This window comes from Tripterygium wilfordii, chromosome 23 (genome assembly GCF_013401445.1).
Source record: "Tripterygium wilfordii isolate XIE 37 chromosome 23, ASM1340144v1, whole genome shotgun sequence".
In the NCBI taxonomy this organism is placed as follows: Eukaryota; Viridiplantae; Streptophyta; class Magnoliopsida; order Celastrales; family Celastraceae; genus Tripterygium; species Tripterygium wilfordii.
In genome coordinates, this window is record NC_052254.1 from 3,083,804 (window position 1) to 3,103,187 (window position 19,384).

The following is a 19,384-nucleotide window of genomic DNA, read 5'->3' on the forward strand; positions in this document are numbered from 1 at the left end:
AAAAACATAACCAACCAAACAACAACAAGCAGAAAACCCACAAGAAGCCTATTTTCTAATACGAAAAGTTGGGATCCCCAACCTATCCATCTGGAGCAAACCTTTAACAGTAGGAGGGAGATTACAGAACTTGTCATGGGCTACAAAAACTTTACTGAACCTTATTAGTAGAAAAGGAAGGTATATATATATATGGCTTCCATCTTCACAACTGGTCTTCTAATTCATATATAAGATATTACACATTCATGTCCAGACAGTGATGAAAAAAAGTGAAAGACAAGTTAAGTTACATATATAGTTTTTTTCAAGCACAATTGACTAAGCAGCAGCAGCAGCTGATGGAAATAGTATAAATTCATCTTCATCTCCGCAATAGGTAAAACGAAAGGGGCATGGTCTCTCGTTACCATTTCTGGTGTAGCATACCAAAATCTCGTCCAATTGTCTATTTCCTTTTGAATCTGTATTGCAACTAATTTCAACTTTTTTTCCCACATAATCACTAGCAACCTTTCCGATGACTGTTCGGTTATACTTTTCATTGTTGGGTTTTATGTTTGCTGTTTCATGGAGGAAATTACAGTTACAGTAGTACTATATATGATACCTCATCGGATTAATGTTATGAAAATATAATGCTAAATAATGTAAAAAAAAAGAAGAAATTACCTTTTATCAAAGTATCAAGAAAATCAAATTTCTTTCTAGCTCTTAAGGCAGTCTTGTAATAATAAGTAGGCATGTCAGGTCTGTCGAAACACATTGCATGTTTCTGCCATTCCCGTCGCCAAAACTGTAAGTTGTCTGTCATGTTTCGATAGTACGCAACATCTGGCCAATATGTTTTCATGTCGGTTAAGAGATCATAGTCATCAAAAAGTTCTATCTGTTCATAAAAAAATAAATAAACAAACAAAAAAGTAATATTAGCTACAATCATATATGATTCATGTTAAGCTTATTTAGAAAGATATAATGTGTATCTATATACTTACTGTAATAAATTCTGGACGCTTTGGTTTACTTTCAGTGCATCCACTGTCCTCATCATAGGGTGGCACCACCTCGTCAATGGTATACATTGGGAATAGCCCATGTATGGTGAAATTGGTCAGGGTTGGCTTATGACTATAACCTCCTCTCTGAACTGATTTGCCAGAATTCAAGAATGATTTGGGCCATCGGATTGCAACTTTGTAGAAGTCATATCTGCCTCGAGGACCTGCTGCTCTTGTTTGAAAGGCTAAGAGTAGGATGAGTACAAGTGCAAAAATGATAGTTTTAAGACCCATTAATTGATTTCTAAACAAATAAAGCTAGAAAGAAGAGTTTTGCTGCTTGCAACTGCATCCAATGATGTTGGAGACAAATACATTGAAGGCTTTTGTAACATCATCATGTCTTTGTAATACACGTTAACTAGGGCTTGTTTGTTTGTGTGGTGCCTTGATTCAATCCCATTGTTTGTCTTGTTTAAAATTCTAAACTACACATGGTTCATAAGTAGTGCTTAAATGTTTTATTAGTGAAAACACCAAAATTAATAGCTATATTACCACTGGCTCAAACTGTTTATTTATGCGGAATCTTATGATTTTATTATCTACCGAACATGTGGTTCAATAGTATTATCTAATGCTTAAATGTTTTATTAGTTAACTAGGGTTTGTTTGTTTGTGTGGTGCCTTGATTCAATCCCATTGCTTGTCTTGTTTAAAATTCTAAACTACTTATGAACTACATTCATAAGTAGTGTGTGAGTCAAAATTATTCAATAATAAAAAAAATATTTAAAAAAAACAGTGCTTAAATGTTTTATTATTGAAAACACCAAAATTAATTCCTATATTACCACTAGCTCAGACTGTTTATTTATGCGGAATCTTATGATTTTATTGTCTGCCCAACATATGGTTCAGTATTAAAATTTGTAGTGATATTACCTAAATGTCATAGGTTCAATTTCTAGATAGAATATTGCCATATAGTATGTGAGGCAGGGTCTTCGTACATACATCATGTCTATCTCCGACCTTGTCCACTAAGCTAAATTACAGTTTTCGCGCATGCACTATATGCGGGTCAACAATTACATGGGTCTGCTAGGTGATCGTCTATTTGCATCCAATCACCAGCACGTCGAGGACTTTCAGCTGCCAACGGTGAATTATTGAATTATTCTCATCTTCTTCCAATTTCTATGATTCATATAAGGACGCAGAATCTGTAAGAAATCTCAACCCACTCATATCGATAAATTATCCGCTTTGGATAATCCGATTCTTATTGATACATCGAACCCACACGACTTTGTTCTTTCTTGGGCCGTCTCACATAATGATAATTGATCGATACTTTTTATCACAAGAAATACTTGCAATTCAATACAGACAAAACAGCTCAGAGAGGAGGTAATAGTCATCAGCCAACCCTGACCAATTTCACCATACATGGGCTATTCCCAATGTATTCCGTTAACAAGGAGGTGCCACCCTATGATGAGGACAGTGGATGCACTGAAAGTGCACCAAAGCTTCCAGATTTTATTACAGTGAGTATATATATATATATATATACACATTATATCTTTCTAAATAAGCTTCACATGAATCATATATAATTGTAGCTAATATTACTTTTTTGTTTGTTTATTTATTTTTTTATGAACAGATAGAACTTTTTGATGATTATGATCTCTTAACCAACATGACAACATATTGGCCAGATGTTGTGTACTATCAAAACATGACATCCAACTTACGTTTTTGGCGACGGGAATGGAAGAAACATGCAATGTGTTTCGACAAACCTGACATGCCTACTCATTATTTCAAGACTGCCTTAAGAGCTAGAAAGAAATTTGATTTTCTTGATATTTTGGGAGAAGGTAATTTTTTTTTTTTACATTATTTAGCATTATATTTTCATAACACTAATCCGATGAGGTATCATATATAGTACTACTGTAACTGTAATTTCCTCTATGAAACAGCAAACATAAAACCCAACAATGAAAAGTGTAACAAAACAGTCATCGGAAATGTTGCTACTGATTATGTGAAAAGCCTAGTTGAAATTAGTTGCAAGACAGATTCAGAAGGAAATAGACAATTGGAAGAGATTATGGTATGCTACACCAGAAATGGTAACGAGAGATCATGCCCCTTTTGTTTTAGCTATTGCGGAGATAAAGATGAATTTATACAATTTCCATCAGCAGCTGCTGCTGCTGCTTACTCACTTGTGCTTGAAAAAACTATATATGTAACTGAACTTGTCTTTCACTTTTTTTCGTCACTGTCTGGACATGAATGTGTAATATCTTACGAATTTGAAGACCAGTTGTGAAGATGGAAGCCATATATATATATATATATACCTTCTTTTTCTGCTAATAAGGTTCAGTAATCAAAATATGGATGACGAACTGATTCGATCTCAAACACAATGTCAAAAGAAAATAATATTATTTTTAAAAATGTGGTCTAGATTTTTTTTATTGAAAAGAAAGAACAAAAAAAAACATGAAGTATCTCTTGCCGATCACATTGCAAGCTAACAACATTGTTTCTCTGTCACAAATCGTGTAGATCATGTAGGAATAAGCTGGCGAGTATATTCGTGAAGTAAGAAATGAATTGGGGTTTGTTTAATTATTGTTTTAGACTTGGTGAGATGGAGGATATTTCAAGATTTTTTTGATTAACTACTATATTGTGATAATAAAAACCAAAATCACCAACGCATAAACCGATGAGATTTCTAATGAGAAGCCACAATGCCAGGGGCAAAGCTACGTTTAGCTGAGGGGGTAGCTGACCCAGTCAAAAATACATATACCTTGTGCACAAAAGGATGATGCTTTATACAATTTTATTGATTGAACATATCATAAACATTGTTACATATACAAAGTGTCAAATCTTACTTGTAACAGTATATATAGAATGAACATATAGGACTACTCCTCTACAAACTCCCCCATCAATTCCAAGTTCTAATTTGAGAGGAAGCCCAGAAAACCAAAGATGTTAACTACAGCACAGCCAATGGTAGAGAGGAATGATCAAAGCTACCACGCAAAGCTCTTCCTCTACTCCGCTGCCTCTGCACGACCACCTTCTCTAGTTCCTTCGTACTGTATTTCTCAAATGAATGCACAATAGATCCAGCAGTCACGCCACCTTCTTTGGTTGCGCCGCCATGAAGTAGTACTCGCGCAATCCCAACATAGTGCAAAGACTCCGCGATTTGTAATGCAGTAGCTCGCTTATTAGTCCTAGCCTCAACATCAGCACCTTTTTTCACCAACAACCGGATCACGTCCGCGTGACCGGACTCCACCGCACAATGTAGTGCAGTGTATCCATCCTCGTCCTTGGCATCGACATCAATTCCCTTCTCTAGCAATGCCCGCACAGCATCTACACGACCTTTGAAAGCCGCCCTATGTAGGGCAGTCCAACCATGCTGGTCTCGCCCATTTATGGCCACGCCACTCTCGAGCAGTTTATGTATTGTCCTCACCTCACCTTTTCTTGCAGCGACGCAGAAGCTGTCTCCTAGTTTTAGCGCGTCAAAAAGGCGCGAATGACCATTTTCTGCTGCCAAATCGTAGGCAGTTTTCCCAGCTTTGTTGCGGATGTCTTTGTTGGCACCTTTTGTTATTAACAGCTTCGCCATTTGTTCATCACCTAAACTAGCTGCAATGTGCAAGGGAGTGTCACCATCTACAGTGTTTGGTATATCAGTTCTTGCTCCACTTGCTAACAGGAGGCGCGTACAATCGCGCCCCCGTTCCTGCACCGCGAGGTGGAGACTAGTGTTGCCGTCTTTGGTGAGGGAATCAACATTGGCTCCCTTGAGCAAAAGTAGCCTCAGAATACCTATGTTTCCATTCCCTGCAGCGAGATGGATTGGTCCCCAATTAGAGGCTTCTGATCTCTCTGTTCTTGCTCTCCTAGTCAATAAAAGCTCAACAATCAGTGCCTCACCGGAACCCGCCGCGGCCTCAAGCGGTGTCGACCCTGTCGGGCTCTGAACCTCAATATCCGGCTCGAATTCAAGCAGTAATTGAACAATATCTGGTCTACATTGAGCAATCGCGATGTGAAGCAGAGACCGTCCATGTGAATCAATAGAGTCCGCTGGATTCCACGCCGGATCGCTCTTCTCCAGAACCTCTCTTATCTCATCCATCGAACCGTCCTTCACTAATCGACCCAAAATCGGTGAACCCACAAATATGATCTTGATCCCACTATCTATAAACACTTGTTTCTTCTTTGTTGTGAACCAATCATTAGGGACAGCATCGAAGGTCGATGAAAGGTTATTGATTGTTGCGCCAGGAACCACCACACTGTTCAAGAGAAACGAATCCTCAGAGTGAGGATAAGTTTCAGGGAGGCAAACACCTGGGGGAAGAACATACGTGATCTCCACAGTCAGGGTTGCAAGAGGAGATATGATCCCTGATTGTGGCTTCACTGTGTAGCGAGTCTTGTTCATTGGTTGCAGACTAAACGCGACCGGCATAGTGTACATAACATTGCGAAGTGTTAGTTCTCCCACACATTTCAGGCCTGGCTCGATCTTTATTGGGACCAGATTTGATGGCTCCAAACTAATAAGCCTGTCCATATCCCCCTCTCTCTCTCACTTTATATGCGCATATATTATGAAATTCTTCAAATGGGTGTTCGAAAGTTTTGATTTTGTGTTGTTTTTCTAAAGTGGGTATTGGAGGGTTTTGCAGGGGAGGCAAAACCCAAGAAGGGATTTGTCGGTAAGAGAGTCGAGTGAAGGATTAAAGAAGTTGAAGGAGAAGTTATGGTGCCTGGTGGTGGTTTTAAGAAAAGGAAGAAGGAGAGGACGGCTTTGATGAGAAACTGCCATTTGTTGGTGTGAAAAACAATGGACTCGTTCCATTCTTTGTCTCCTTCACTGTGTAATTTCTATGTCACAGTTGTACTTCCTGCAACAAAGTCACTTTCAGTGAGCTAATTACACACTAAAAAATTTATGAGCATAAAACCAATTTGTTTACAATGAAGGAATCTGTGAAGAACCACCACCTGAATGGGGGGGGATTCTCTTCAGATTTTTTTTTTAAATTTTGTGCAGACAAGGTGTTTGTTTTAAGTGCTCAATGGCACTTTCATTTACTTGGCCAACTACAGTGACTGTGGCATGGCAAAGCAAGATAGAAAAACTTGGTCTTCGTTTTTTTGTTGTTGAAAGAATTGGTTATTAATAATTCTTTCAAATCGGCTTGACAGGTAGATTAGGTGAAACATGCTTGCTCTTAATGGCCAATTGGACGGTTTGGACATACAATTCCAAGATCTTGATGGGTCTAATATTATTTTTTAACTTTTGGAAAGAAAAAAAATAAAATTTAAGGTGGTGATGTGATTGTATTTATTAGCAGGCAATTGTAGGGAAATCCAAATTCAATAAATAATCCCCAAAACAATGTTTGTTTTTTCTTCGCGTTACAATGACTTAAGGATACCTTTCTTCAAAGCAAAATCTGTAGACTCCAATGAAGTAAAACAAACATTCACCAAAGTTACCAGCGGAAAGAATGAAATGTGTGGAATTTGTAGCAAAGAGAGAACAACCGATACTTAAGGTGACATAGTGAAATTAACCGCGGTATCTCTTAGCACAAACAAGAGATCATGAGTTCATATCTCATGCGAATGCTGACAGATTGCTGGTAGAGCAACTCGCACACCCTGCCAAGATTGCCGGTAAAGCAGCAGCATTGGACATTCCTCTGGAGGACTATTTGCTCTCTATTTTACCTGGAGATGAGGAATTGTAGTACATCATATTGAGATCGTTCAACCAACATGTACAGCTCCTGGCTGTCAAGTCTGTACATACAAGTCGAAAGTTCTTGCTTATCAATTTGTTTTTCTACATGATTCAATTATGTATATAAAAGAACTTGAGTTTACAATCAGTAGGGATGATTTAAGAAAAAAAAATGACCAATTTATTTGGTTGGTAGCATACAAATTGAATAAACCCTATCTATCTATCATTTTCTTTCCAAAATTGCTTTATTCTAGGTACAATACATCAAAATGTGCTTATAAGACCGATTCCTAGCTCCTCCGCAAGCTCATCCCATACAGGAAGGAGTGTCAATACAACAAGTAAAACGGCTACTATAACAGCTGCTTTCCTCCATGTTCCGACCTCTGTCACATCGTTTAAGCATGGTTTCTCGGGAGCCCTCTGAAGAAATAAATGAGGATCCCTCTGTCAGAGCTTGAAATGTAAAATCCAAGTTTACATGTTAACTTATAGTCTCTTTCTTTTCCTTATTATCCCCATACCTGACATATCAGCACATAGAGTCCCCAAGGAAGTGATAAAGGTCCACCGAGCTGAAAGACGGAAAACAGGAGCTTAATTGTATATATGTCTATACTTCAGGAGCCAAGATATGTATCAAACCAAGCAAATCTAGTTCAATGCAAAATAAAAAAATAAAAAAGAAAAAAAGAAGAAGGCAATGAATGCATTATGATCCACCTAACACTAGTTATGACCAGCAACATTAGTAGGTCAGGCAGGTAAAGTCCAGTACAAGGAAATATAAAAGCTTCCATAATTATACCGTTTTGACGAAGTTAACATGAAAATGAAAAATTAAAGAGCCCGGGTACTTCTACTTACTATAGTTTCTGCATAATGTAACTTAAACAACGACCGAGGAAAGAAGTCGAAAATTACTTAAACAAGGACATATATGAAATTGAGACACAGCAGTGCAATTGAACTGTAAAATGACCGAGTGTCTGAGTGAAGATCACGCATACCACTCCCAATCCAAGCAAAGTATAAGTAGTCAAACCAACCCCAATCAAGGCATTATTTCCAAAAGCGCCCTGAAAGCATGAAATCATATTGTCATTCATTATGTACAATTCAGACTTAATCAACTTGAGAAAATTTGTCATCAAATACCACAGAGACCAACATAGCTTATTCCCCAACAAAAATTGACATATGAAGCAGGCATGCACTTACGTATGTACTTTTTATTCATATGCTAGACGTGATTGCTTCACATTTACCCTTTTCAGCAAGAAACTTGACCTTTTTTGATGGGATGGACATTTCCTTTTTAAGGCACAAATGAGAAATGGCTAGGTAATTAAACTACTTTACTCTGAAGCAGAATGCTCTTGATTAAGAAATTTGCCACTGAAGCATATCCCAGTTTCCGTGTGTCCCAAAGAGGGAAAGAGAGAAGTGTACCTGCACAGCTCTTCCACCATCAAGGCACCCAACTGGAAGCATATTAAAAGCTGTAGTGGTCAAGCCACACCTGCAACAAATAGTTATAGAAGCATATTACAAATGACAATAAAGATAAAAGAACAAAGAAAAAGGATAATTGAAAATGGTACATTACCAGCCCGCAATCACCAGGGGATGAATTGAAACTGTTGCAGCATGCATTGCTCTGAACATTGATAGAGGCATTGTGTCACTTGAAATTTTATTAATTCAACAGAAATGCAATGACCTCAAGAATATCCAGAAAAGATATCATCATTATTTAATTGAAAATGATTACATAATGAACATAATCAAATAAATTTTGATCTGAATAAAGATATAGCAAAGTAAGGACGTACGCATAACCAAGAGTAGCTCTGCTGATGAGTCCAAGAAGTAAGGAACCTTGGAAGAGCACGCTAGGAACCTGTACCAGATCTCCTGCACCATTTGGATTTGAAGAGAGCAGCAGGCCAACTGAAAACATTGAAAAGGATAGTGCAGCACCAGCAAATGGGCCGGCAAGTGAAACATCGACTTTTGTACTCCGATCAGGAAGGATAGATTTGAACTGTAGAAAGTAACAGCTGATGAGCAGCAATGCTCTAGATTATCATATATGGAACTAGCTTGTAATAAAGTTTGGCTTTCACATTCCATATAATCAATAAATGCCAATCCTGATGATGAAATGCTTCAATTATATAATTCCCACTTACAATAATGGACAAGTCACAACTTAATATGCAACAATAGTGGTTAAAAGGCAGCAATATGGGTGCTGGTAGCCTTTGGTTGGCTGCTATAAAGGTGGGCATTGCAAAAGGAGGAGGGACAGAAGATGACAAGGGGATGAAGGGGACCATATTATTATTTAGTTCGACAGAAAATTTTGTTCTAATGTTTTTTCCTTCATTTTCAAGAAATAAATGAAGCATAATTCTTTTTTGCTTTATTAAAAAGTGGAAGTCAGAAATTGTTGCAGATTCATTATTATAATTGAAAACTAGTTGCTGTTTAACAAAAAATGCCAACAACTCACAGACAAGGAAGTCATGTAGGATTAAACAAAAAAAGCTAACCTGAGTTATCGCACCAAAGCTACCAAGAGTGATGTTAGGAATGAAGTAAGGAATGCTTAGCTTTACTCTCTTTGGGAAAGCAGCCAAGAAGTGTCCAACTTCCTGCACATATCCAACTTAGTACATGGACAAAAAACCAACCACAAATTTTTTCATTCAACAGAAGCTGATTGACAACAACTATAACATTATTTGCAGTCAAAGGACTAATCTGCAGTAGATGAAAGTAAAATGTCAACACATCAATTATTAACTGAATAACTGAAGAATTCTCCTTTTGATACTTTATGTTCAAAAGGTCTAATTGAAAAAAACATCTGTGACTCATAGTTTAAACAACATAGGTTTATTTCATGTCCATGACTTATTTCTAAGTGCATTTATTTCCTCATAAATATCAACAATAATGCCACATAAGCTATATTGTATGTTTACCACTTGCAACATTAAAAAAAAGTAAGATTTAAATGTCAATGAAGGCAGAGTATAGTTGGCATATAGTGCAGAGTTAAATGATAAGCACAAAAAGTTTTCTACAGTGAAATACTTCTATTTATGAAACAACAAGCATCAATTAATTCTCTTACATGAAATAAGAGAATTCCCAACACGCCATATGCCAGGGGTAAAGCAGACTCCACAAAGGGAAATAGCAGCTCCATATCTGGTGGCTCAACGGCATTTGGATCTGTGAAGTACTTCAATACCTCTGGAGGAAGCCGATTAATCTGGTTCATAATAGGAGGGAAGATATTGCTAAACCCAAAATACACAATGAAACCAATGTTGATATATAATACAGACAGTATCTGCGCAAACATCTGCAAATAAACAAAACCAATAACACATAGCTAAACAATATCGATAATACCTGAGATGCAATTCCTAACTCCACAGAGGAACCAATAGTCAAAAGGAATAACAAGAGGGAAATCAAGTATTGCCAGAGTGTTGTTGGCCCTGGTTCAGAGACTTCTTTCCGCAGCAAACCAAAACTAACACGTGGCCCACCGCGTGGATCTTCTCCTTCTGAATTCGGTTCCTCCACCATAAAGATGTTGTATTTGTCACCTGTGATATTAGCCAGCTGACTCTGGAGCTTAGCAAAGACGTCCTCACTTTTTCCCCTTAAATTACCAAGGAAAAGGATGCCCTCACCAAGGTTACCAAACGGTTCTTCTTTGGTAACCCAGAATGTGGAATAGCCAAATAGTTTTTCCTTAATCAGCTTTACATCAGCTGGGTCAACCTTCTCAGGTCCAAGAAGTTCCATCAGTTTAAATGAGTCGACTTGAAAATTGCTATAAGCTGGTCCAAGTGGGGATGTAGTTGGAGGCTGAAGAAGAAAAACTGATATGAGCTTCATCATCTTAATAAAAGAGACATGTGCAAATGCTTGAAGAATGAAGACACTAAAACAGTCAAACCCTCTATTCACATGGTCAGCTATCTCTTGTTAACAATCTTTCAACCTCTTCTCACATATTATTAAAGCATATAATGAATGATAGGGGAAATTGTTCCAAAGACTGAATATGGGAGAAAACCCCAAATTGGAAATTTTATTGGTTAAACTTGCAGCACCCTAAACGTATATTAGGATTTGAAAAGACAAAACAGATTTTAATAAGTTGTCCTCAAAAGAGCAGCTAAAATAAGAGAAAAGTAAAGGAATTTCCCCGAAAATCTCAACTCAAACATCCAAAACAATGATATGGTCCATTATTTGCAAGAAATTCCATGTGAACATCCATAAAAAAAGTGGTATTCATAATCTGAAGTGAGAATGTTTCAACCTAATCGAAAAGACAGTTTTGTAAAGATATTCTGAATACCAAAATCAGGACATGAATTCTGTAATAATGCAATCGGTACTTGGCAACATGGGATTAGGTTAAAGTGGATACATTTCAGAGGAATAAATTACCTTAAATTCACATGGAATATGATGATATCACTATGCACAACTGAACTATGTTAAATGCAATCCCAATTGGATTCCCAAGCCCAATTGGTTCCAAAGGCAACCAAACAATCAACCAACTTAGCACAGAAGGACAAAAAGAATGACAAGCACCTAAGTTCCCTGATAAAAGCCTGTCAATCCCATACACCAAGGGACTTATTATTTGATACTTCAGGGGGAAAAGAAAAAAAATGGATAAAGAGCAAAAGAATACAAGAGAAGATTGAGACCAATGTACCCTGGAAGGAACTGAAGGAGGTTCCTTATTTGAAATAAAGTCATCGCTGTTTGGCAACTCGGGCTTTTCCGGTGGTTCCGTGGTAGCCACACTAGAATCATTGGCCATTTTATCACTCTCTCCTTCATTATTGTTATTACTACCACTAGAGCATCTTAACCTAACAGAACTCCTATAAGAGACCTCCCTCCTGGAGATTTCTCTGCACAGAAAACACGAGTTGCTCTTCCTCCCCTTGCTGGTCTCAACCAATGATCGAGTTCTCCGACCATTGAAGACAACAATTCCAGGACCAGTAGGGAATCTCAAACTCACGGCTCCAAAACTGCTTGTGAGGGTGCCCATGGCAGAAACAGAGAATCTCAGAGAAGAGTTAAAAACCCAATTGCAGAAATCAAAATTAAATGGGTTTTGACTACAAGAAATGGATTTTACGGGGAGACATTCTATGCGTTCATTGGTGTGGATTTCGTGTAGGAAGCAATACGATGAGGAAGTAGAAAAAGATATCTTCTTTGATAGTTTTCCAAGAAGTGAGAGAATATCCTGTTTTCCGAGAAATTTTATTTTATTGATTTTTTCTAAAATCCACGTAAGACGCACGCCACGAACCTAAACCGGTTTGGCGTTTGGACAAACCGAGACATATGAAGCACCAAAGCGCGATCAATCCCTTCACTCTCCTCGTTTACACAAACGCAGAGGGAGAGTGATGGGCGCTTCTTCTCCCACTTCTCTTCTTCTCCTCGCTTACTTTTTACTCTTTTTGTCGAACCTCACACATGCCTCTGACGAGACCAATCTGAAAGGTATTTATATTTATCTTCCTTGCTTTGTTTTGAGTGTTATCGTCACTGATGTGTTTGGTTATGGTACCCGTGATAATTCGGGGAGATTGAGTTTTTATTGTTACTGCAATTCCTGTACATGTGGGAATGGCTTGTTTTATTCTTCCGATCTCTGTTTTTTGGATTTTGATGGAACCTATTCGGAAATCAAGTATATTTTCGTTTTCCATCCCTTTTCTGTGTGGTTGTTTTAGGTTTTAGGTTTGTTTTTTTTCTTTGGGTGTCGAGAATATGTGGAAAAGATGTGACTTTTTGGTTTTGGGACTTCAGTCTGAAGTCTTCTGCCCCCTTTGCCTTTCTTTCTTGGTGGCCAAACGTGGATATTAGGGTTTGGTTTCTTCATGTTGCTACTGATTGAATATACTGTAAATGGTGAATAGTTCCAAAGGAAGTTTGTAGGACTCATAACTCATTTGATTTTTAAAAATGAGTGCCAACTTGTGGAATGCCTATTAAAAAAGCTGTATTCAATAGAAAAGGAGAAGACTGTAGAACTGATGTTTTAGCAGGCCACTCATATACTTCAAATTGTGCATGCAAAAGAACATCAACTTTATACCTTATAACCGAGAAATAACAGGTTCTGGGATATCATAATTGGAATTTGTTGCGATTGTTTTATTGACTTTTGTTTTGTCACGTATTCGACTATTCGTATAAGGAAAAGTATCAGTTTCGAACTAATGGTGATCTTTAAAAAGTGGGCTAATAGTGATTTGTCATCGTAGTTGGTAGAGAAAATCAGTTTTCTGATTATCATTGTCAATGAAAGACATTTAGTTAGTGCAACAACAAATCCCCATTTGGGTTTGGTTGGAGCTTAATTGCATTAGTTACAAGTGTTCTGCTGCTCATCTTTTTGTCAACATTATCTTTGTCATTTAATCCTATAGTGTTACGTTAGCGGGGGACAACTTTGACAAATGCTGAAAAATAGATGGAAAAATTCTTTGTGGCTAGGTACTGATAAGAGTTAGAACAGAGTTATTATAAAAGTCTTGGTGTATGAGATAATAGTAGCTCTCTTTATGGGTTATTTATATAAACAATGAAAGATTGTTTACTAGAGGTTGGTGAATTTTAGAGGCGACTTTAGTGTTTATGATGATTACTTGAATGTACACAGAAAACTGTAAAAATTCACTAACTTTAGTGTTTATGATTGTTGCTTGAATGTGCACAAAGAACTATATTTTCCAGATAATATTGGTAAATCAAGTCTGCACCCCGTGGCTGGCTCTGTTTCGTCAAGTCTGGATTTTTCTTGTACTAGATAATTGTCTAGCACTAAGATTTATTCTTGTCTAATAAGGTTTATTTCAGTATGAATATGCATCACAACAAGGGGTTTTTTTACTACCAGTATCAATGGCTAGCCATTGGGTGAGCTTGAGACAGATTGCTTTATCTATACAGCATAAATGTGTGTTTATGGAAATTTATGAGACCAGCATTTGTTATTCTTTGTCATTTTGGATTACTGGGTAGGTAATGCCTGGGTCAATGGGACTTGTTTAGCTTGCAGTTAACTATTGCTTCTGTTTTTTTTTCAATATTCGAAAGGACTGTTATGGAGGGTTTTGGTGTTGTAATTGTCCAAAGATGTCTATTTAGACTCTTGTTCCTAGTGGCTTATTGGCGTATCTCTTTGGGTTTTATTACCATATGTTTGCTTCTTGAACTTCCAAGTTCAAAGTTGTTGGAGTTTTAGATGTATCTGTTTTGCCTTTGTGAATTTGTATGTATTGGTTTGACATTCCTGCATATTTTTCCCTTGAACTTTTCCCAGTTTGAATGAAACTGATCCTTGACACGTTGAATTCTCAGGAATTAACCTAGAACATCCGGTTCTAGATGTCACCCCATATTTCATATCCAGCCATTCATCTGTCCGTGGTTCAAAAGATGTTCTGTTGTGTGAACGCGTCCAGGTTTCTGGTCACTCCAGGTTGAGACTTGCAAGTTATGCCAGTGCATTTCGAGTTACCTTGATTCCTTCTGTTGAAATTCCAGAGAGACTGCATGGTAAAATTCAGATTTGTTTTCACCGGTAAGTGAGATATTTTATATTTGCTCTCATGTTAGGTTCTTTCGTTTGGAGTATCTTGATTAAATTTAGTTAACTTAATGGTTTAGATATTCTGCGGAGCACTATGTCTCACTCATGGAACATTTTCAGGAATTCGTCGCTTGGATTGTGTCAGTGTGAAAAGGATGAGTGGAAAACTCTTCAGAAGGGGCTATGGAGCTCTGTCATGTCACCTTATGAAACCAGATATGTTGATGTCAAGTTCAGTGGTGATATATCCGGTTCTGTCAGAGTTTCTGTTGAAGAAGGTCTGGTTCCCCATTATCCACTCTTTTCCATATTTAATAGTTGGAATGTTTGTCTTCTCTTAATATTAAGCCTGTGGCCTGACTTGTTTGTGTTTGTTCAGATTCTCAGAAGTGGCGTCTCCTGTTTCTTGCTGTAGGATTTGTTCTACTGCTGTCAGCTCCAATTGTCAGCAGTTGGGTTCCTTTTTACTATAGCACGTCAATGGTCATTGGAGTTCTTCTTGTTTTTATAATTCTTCTTTTCCAGGTATCTGAATTTAGTGAGAACAATCTTCTTTTCCTTTAATGTTACTAATTTTGGGAGTTTTCTTTTACTTTTTCTAGCAAATCTAATACTTATAATCTTATGAATGCTCTGAAAGTATCATCCTCCTAATGTATTGCGGGTTGCATTAAGCAAAAAAAAAGTGTAAGCATTTGGATTTTGTATTCTTTCAAACTTCATGCTGTGACTGTGAGTAATGAAGGTCATTTTCAAGTAAAATTGGAAACGATGCAAAGATGATCTCCTAATGTATTGCGGGTTGCATTAAGGGAAAAGATAGGTTATCAGATTCTTATAGATGGAATTCACGGTGTGGTTACCATCCCACATGCCTTGATTAGGTTTTACATATTTAAATATATGGATGTGTATTACTTTGAAAAAGTTTTTTTTTTAATGGTTATATTCTTGATAACATCCTTTCCTTTTAAGAAACTTTTAGGCATGAAATTCCTTTTTTAGTGGTTGTTTTCAAAGATAATGAAAGCTCTTCACTTTGTGAACTTTGTGAAAGGATCGAACTTCGTTTATCATTGTTTTGATGCATTATCATCCGAGGATGCTATATGCATGCCCTAGTGTTGTAGATATGTTTATCATTGGTGCATTTTTTAGCTCAATGCTGGGTATTTCTCATATTTATCTTTTATCATAGCTCAGTGATTTTTGTTTTTCTCGAGATGTGCTCATTTATTGGTATAATGGTGTAGGGAATGAAGCTATTGCCCACTGGAAGGAAAAATTTCTTATATCTTACCATATATGGATCGGTGGTGAGTATGGTTTTACTTATGTTACACTTTGGCCTACTCTGTAATGTTTTGTTCTAACACGTGTTTTAAGCTTTATTGTTTCAGCTTGGAGTGGGTTCTTTTCTTTTACATCAATTCTCGCTGCTGGTTAATTCAGTTCTTATCGGTTTTGGGCTGAATGAAGAGATGCACAATCCGGTGAATTATTGTTCTCTTTAATTTAACTTTCGTGCAATGCTTGACCAAGTTAATAAGCATTTTTAGATTCAAATTGTGGTTGCTTTCTAAGCTGAAAGATGCATGGTCAGCTGAATATTGTTCTGTCAGTGTACTATAAAACTACTAGCAAAGGAGATATTTAGTTTCAGTCGGAGATCCATTCTTTTTATTATTTCTCATATGGGAAGGGGTTGAAAGAATCTAATTTCGTAATTATTATGTGATACCTTTCTATAATTTTAAATTTTCCGTGATATTAAATCTGTTTGATATGCTTCATTATGTTGTAACCGTTTGACAATAGTTATCCTCCTTGTTTCTCCTCTTACAGGTCTCTATATTTCTACTAGTAGGAATTATTCTTGCAGGAGCAGCTCTAGGTTACTGGATGGTGAGGAAATTTGTGATCTCCCAAGATGGAACTGTGGACATCGGCGTTGCTCAATTTGTGAAATGGGCAATGCGCATTATTGCCGCCACCTTAATTTTTCAGGTGCACTATTGCATTGATGTTCTCTGCATTCATTGTTTTACCTTCACGTAAAGATTTGAGTTTAATAATGCTGATATAACAATGACGTGAATTTTCTTAGTCCATACTGATGCACGCTTAGCTGTGCTTTATGTCACGAGGTTTCCTATAGATTGAAATATGTTTTTCTTGGACATACGTGGCATCAGCATGTATATATAGCTAATAATCTAAATATGACTTTGACCTTCTTGATATCAGTACTTCCACTGCATATTGCATGAGATCCTGAGGTCAGAGCATTACATTGTTTAGAACTTTAGGACATGCCTAGTGTCTTCTTCTTCTTCTTTTTTCTGTGGAGTTGATTTTCTATTTTATTGGCGTAAATAAGTCCTATAATTATAGTTTAATGCATTGACACTCATCATGCCTTTTTCAAATTTCTTTTTAAGTACATTATGTCAATTTCACATAGTATGTCCTCACTTTCTTGTGCACATTAATTGCTGTATAATCTCAAGTTTTATTGTTTTCTACTGTTTGCCAGAGCACTATTGATTCTCTTCTAGCAATGGGCTCCTTTATAACCTGCTATGCAGTCTGCTCTCTGATAACTTCACCGGAGTGGTTTCGTTCAAGGTAAGCTTCTTAGTTCCCTTGGTACTTTTTGGAAAACACATTATGTATGAAGTACAGGCGAGTGGTAGAGTTGCATGGGTGCATTTTAAAGGTCACATCTTCAATTCCTGAAAAGTTTAAAAATTAAAACATCCTCGCCTCATATTATGTAGGATAAAGTCTGAAAACATTATGTCTGTTCCCGACTTTGCCCATTGCGGGAGTCTTGTGCATGAGAGTTGTTTACCTTTTTACATTATTTATGAAGTAAATGTTCCAACTGGAATGTTATGTCTACCCTCGTCATTAACCAACTAATAGCAGAAATGTGAATTATGTCGTGTTACTTATTTGAATTTGATAGGCCATTGGAATAGTGGTTTTGACCATTGACAAAGGGTTTTCCCGATTTAGTAAAACAAACATTGAGCATAAAAGGAGATGCTGCTTTTTTCTTAATTGGTATAATAAAGAAGATATTTGTTTGGTGTTGGAATCGTAGAGAAACTCGAGAATCCTCGTATATTTTCTTACTGTCAAAAGCTACGGTCGTACTATACACAAAGCGTATATATTACTAGGAGGAATATCTAAAATAACAGGTGGGTCTAAACTACCCTTAAGGTTATTTACATAACTAATTATGTGAACAGGTATACTATTGGGAATATGGTTTCCTGCATGCGTTCGTAGAATTTTGACCGCACTTCATGTATGCTTGAAGTTAAATATTTATTGCTGAGCTTCAAACTTTCGCTTAGCTTATCTAGGCAAACTTATTCTGGTGGCAGTAAAAGGACTGGATGGAGAACGATACAGCACAACCACGCAGAATTTCTTAGCAGGTCCCCACAGAAGGGCTCTGGTGGGAAGATGTGGAACAGTCCTAATTATTCGTATGCTTGGTCTGATTCTCCTGTTAAAGGTATTCTTCTTTTTTTTGCTGGTTTTTATCTTTATTTTACATTTGTTATCTGAGATTTTGTAATTCAACTCATAGATTTCGTAAATAACGAATCCTTCATTTCCCACATTTGGCGAGGCTTTGGGCTCCGAAGCTTATAGCAACCCTTTAGCAGGATCTCTTATATTTTCCTTTTTGCCTGTAACAGATGTGATATCTCCGTCTACTCGTTCAGGGAGAAAGACAAGGCGGGATTACTATTCAACCTTCCACCAGATGCCAACGCGAAAGAAGTTCACGAAGAAAGAGTGGGAAGATTTTACACAAGTATCTACTCGGCAGGCTTTAGCTGAATTGTCAGCATCTCCAGATTTCACCGATTGGATCATTGACAATGCTGAGCGAATACAGCTCCTTCCTGACGGCTATAGTTCAGAAGAAAGAGTCAGAAGTGAATCGGATTCCACAGACGAGACTAACGCAGGTAGCTGCAACCAATTCAGGTTATTTAATTGGTTTTGTGACTAGATTAGGAGATAGACCGAAGACACGGATTTAGGAATAGTACTACATTTCAAGCAAAAGGAAGAAAAAAAAATCTCTGTGCCGCTTTGCCGGTTTCTGCAATTAGCTGACAGTGTAAAAGTAGGTTCTTGTTTATGTAAGTTTGATTTCTTCTGAATGGTAGATGGAGCTGAAAATCATTGCAAGCTTTCATTGTTGGTGGATGTTGGAAGTGTTTTTTTTCTTTAAATCTTATTATCAAAGTCTTGATTCAGACTGTTTGGCATAATTTGTTATGAATAAAGGCCTGATTTTTTTAAAAAAATTTATGATGATATTTTCTTGGGAATCAAAGAAAATGTTATCAAATGGAATTAGATATAACGCAAATGTTCTACATTATTAGAAGAAATGGTGAATTTGATTGTGCTAACTTTTAGCATAAGCAGAAAAGGTCATGACTTTAAGTCCCATGATTATTTTCATTATCACAATTTGTCCGTTATCCGATGGGTAGTTGGTGTATGGGTTAAAAATCGTATGCCTGAAATACTGGAATCCATGATGAAAGGCCCACGAAGACTTCGGCTTAATATGGTCAAGAATTCGCCCTAAAGTTAGCCCATAAGGGACCAACTTGGGCCCAAACGGAGTAAAGGCTCGAGACTGGGTCAAATGCAGAAGCCTTGGACACAAGGCCCGTAATGGTAAGAAAGCCCACGTTGGGCTCTGGACCCAATCAAAACCCAAGTGTCAAAGCTTGTCCGTATGGTCTCAACTACCCCATATCTCTCCCTCTCTCTTTAAAAATCATTCACTTTACTGTCGGAGCTTCTTCGGCATGCACTACACCGGTGACCAAGTTTTAT

General features: G+C 37.3%; 4 protein-coding genes across 5 annotated transcripts; 1 reads left to right on the plus strand and 3 right to left on the minus strand.

Moving 5' to 3' along the window:
• Positions 1 to 321: 321 nt before the first annotated feature.
• LOC119992670 (ribonuclease 1-like) lies at positions 322 to 1,295 on the minus strand. The gene is made up of 3 exons (XM_038839466.1): positions 999 to 1,295; positions 673 to 889; positions 322 to 563 (listed from the first exon to the last, which is right to left on the minus strand). Exons 1-3 carry the CDS (start codon positions 1,293 to 1,295, stop codon positions 322 to 324), a joined length of 756 nt encoding a protein of 251 aa, XP_038695394.1.
• A 2,565-nt stretch (positions 1,296 to 3,860) lies between these two features.
• Positions 3,861 to 6,200, minus strand: LOC119993699 (protein VAPYRIN-like). The gene has a single exon (XM_038840914.1). It carries the CDS (start codon positions 5,644 to 5,646, stop codon positions 4,039 to 4,041), a length of 1,608 nt encoding a protein of 535 aa, XP_038696842.1. The 5' UTR covers positions 5,647 to 6,200; the 3' UTR covers positions 3,861 to 4,038.
• Positions 6,201 to 6,894: 694 nt separating this feature from the next.
• LOC119993343 (probable zinc metalloprotease EGY1, chloroplastic) lies at positions 6,895 to 12,093 on the minus strand. The gene is made up of 10 exons (XM_038840444.1): positions 11,594 to 12,093; positions 10,261 to 10,725; positions 9,977 to 10,117; positions 9,390 to 9,491; positions 8,667 to 8,878; positions 8,441 to 8,491; positions 8,284 to 8,353; positions 7,842 to 7,910; positions 7,356 to 7,406; positions 6,895 to 7,254 (listed from the first exon to the last, which is right to left on the minus strand). Exons 1-10 carry the CDS (start codon positions 11,936 to 11,938, stop codon positions 7,096 to 7,098), a joined length of 1,665 nt encoding a protein of 554 aa, XP_038696372.1. The 5' UTR covers positions 11,939 to 12,093; the 3' UTR covers positions 6,895 to 7,095.
• A 141-nt stretch (positions 12,094 to 12,234) lies between these two features.
• Positions 12,235 to 18,804, plus strand: LOC119993345. Of its 2 annotated transcripts, none has more exons than XM_038840446.1 (10): positions 12,235 to 12,402; positions 14,269 to 14,491; positions 14,621 to 14,778; positions 14,880 to 15,025; positions 15,754 to 15,816; positions 15,901 to 15,993; positions 16,346 to 16,507; positions 17,037 to 17,128; positions 17,899 to 18,032; positions 18,247 to 18,804. In XM_038840446.1, exons 1-10 carry the CDS (start codon positions 12,306 to 12,308, stop codon positions 18,537 to 18,539), a joined length of 1,461 nt encoding a protein of 486 aa, XP_038696374.1. In that variant the 5' UTR covers positions 12,235 to 12,305; the 3' UTR covers positions 18,540 to 18,804. The 2 variants fall into 2 exon arrangements, with proteins under 2 accessions (XP_038696374.1, XP_038696373.1); XM_038840445.1 differs by having other exon boundaries at positions 12,237 to 12,402; positions 18,220 to 18,804.
• Positions 18,805 to 19,384: the final 580 nt, after the last annotated feature.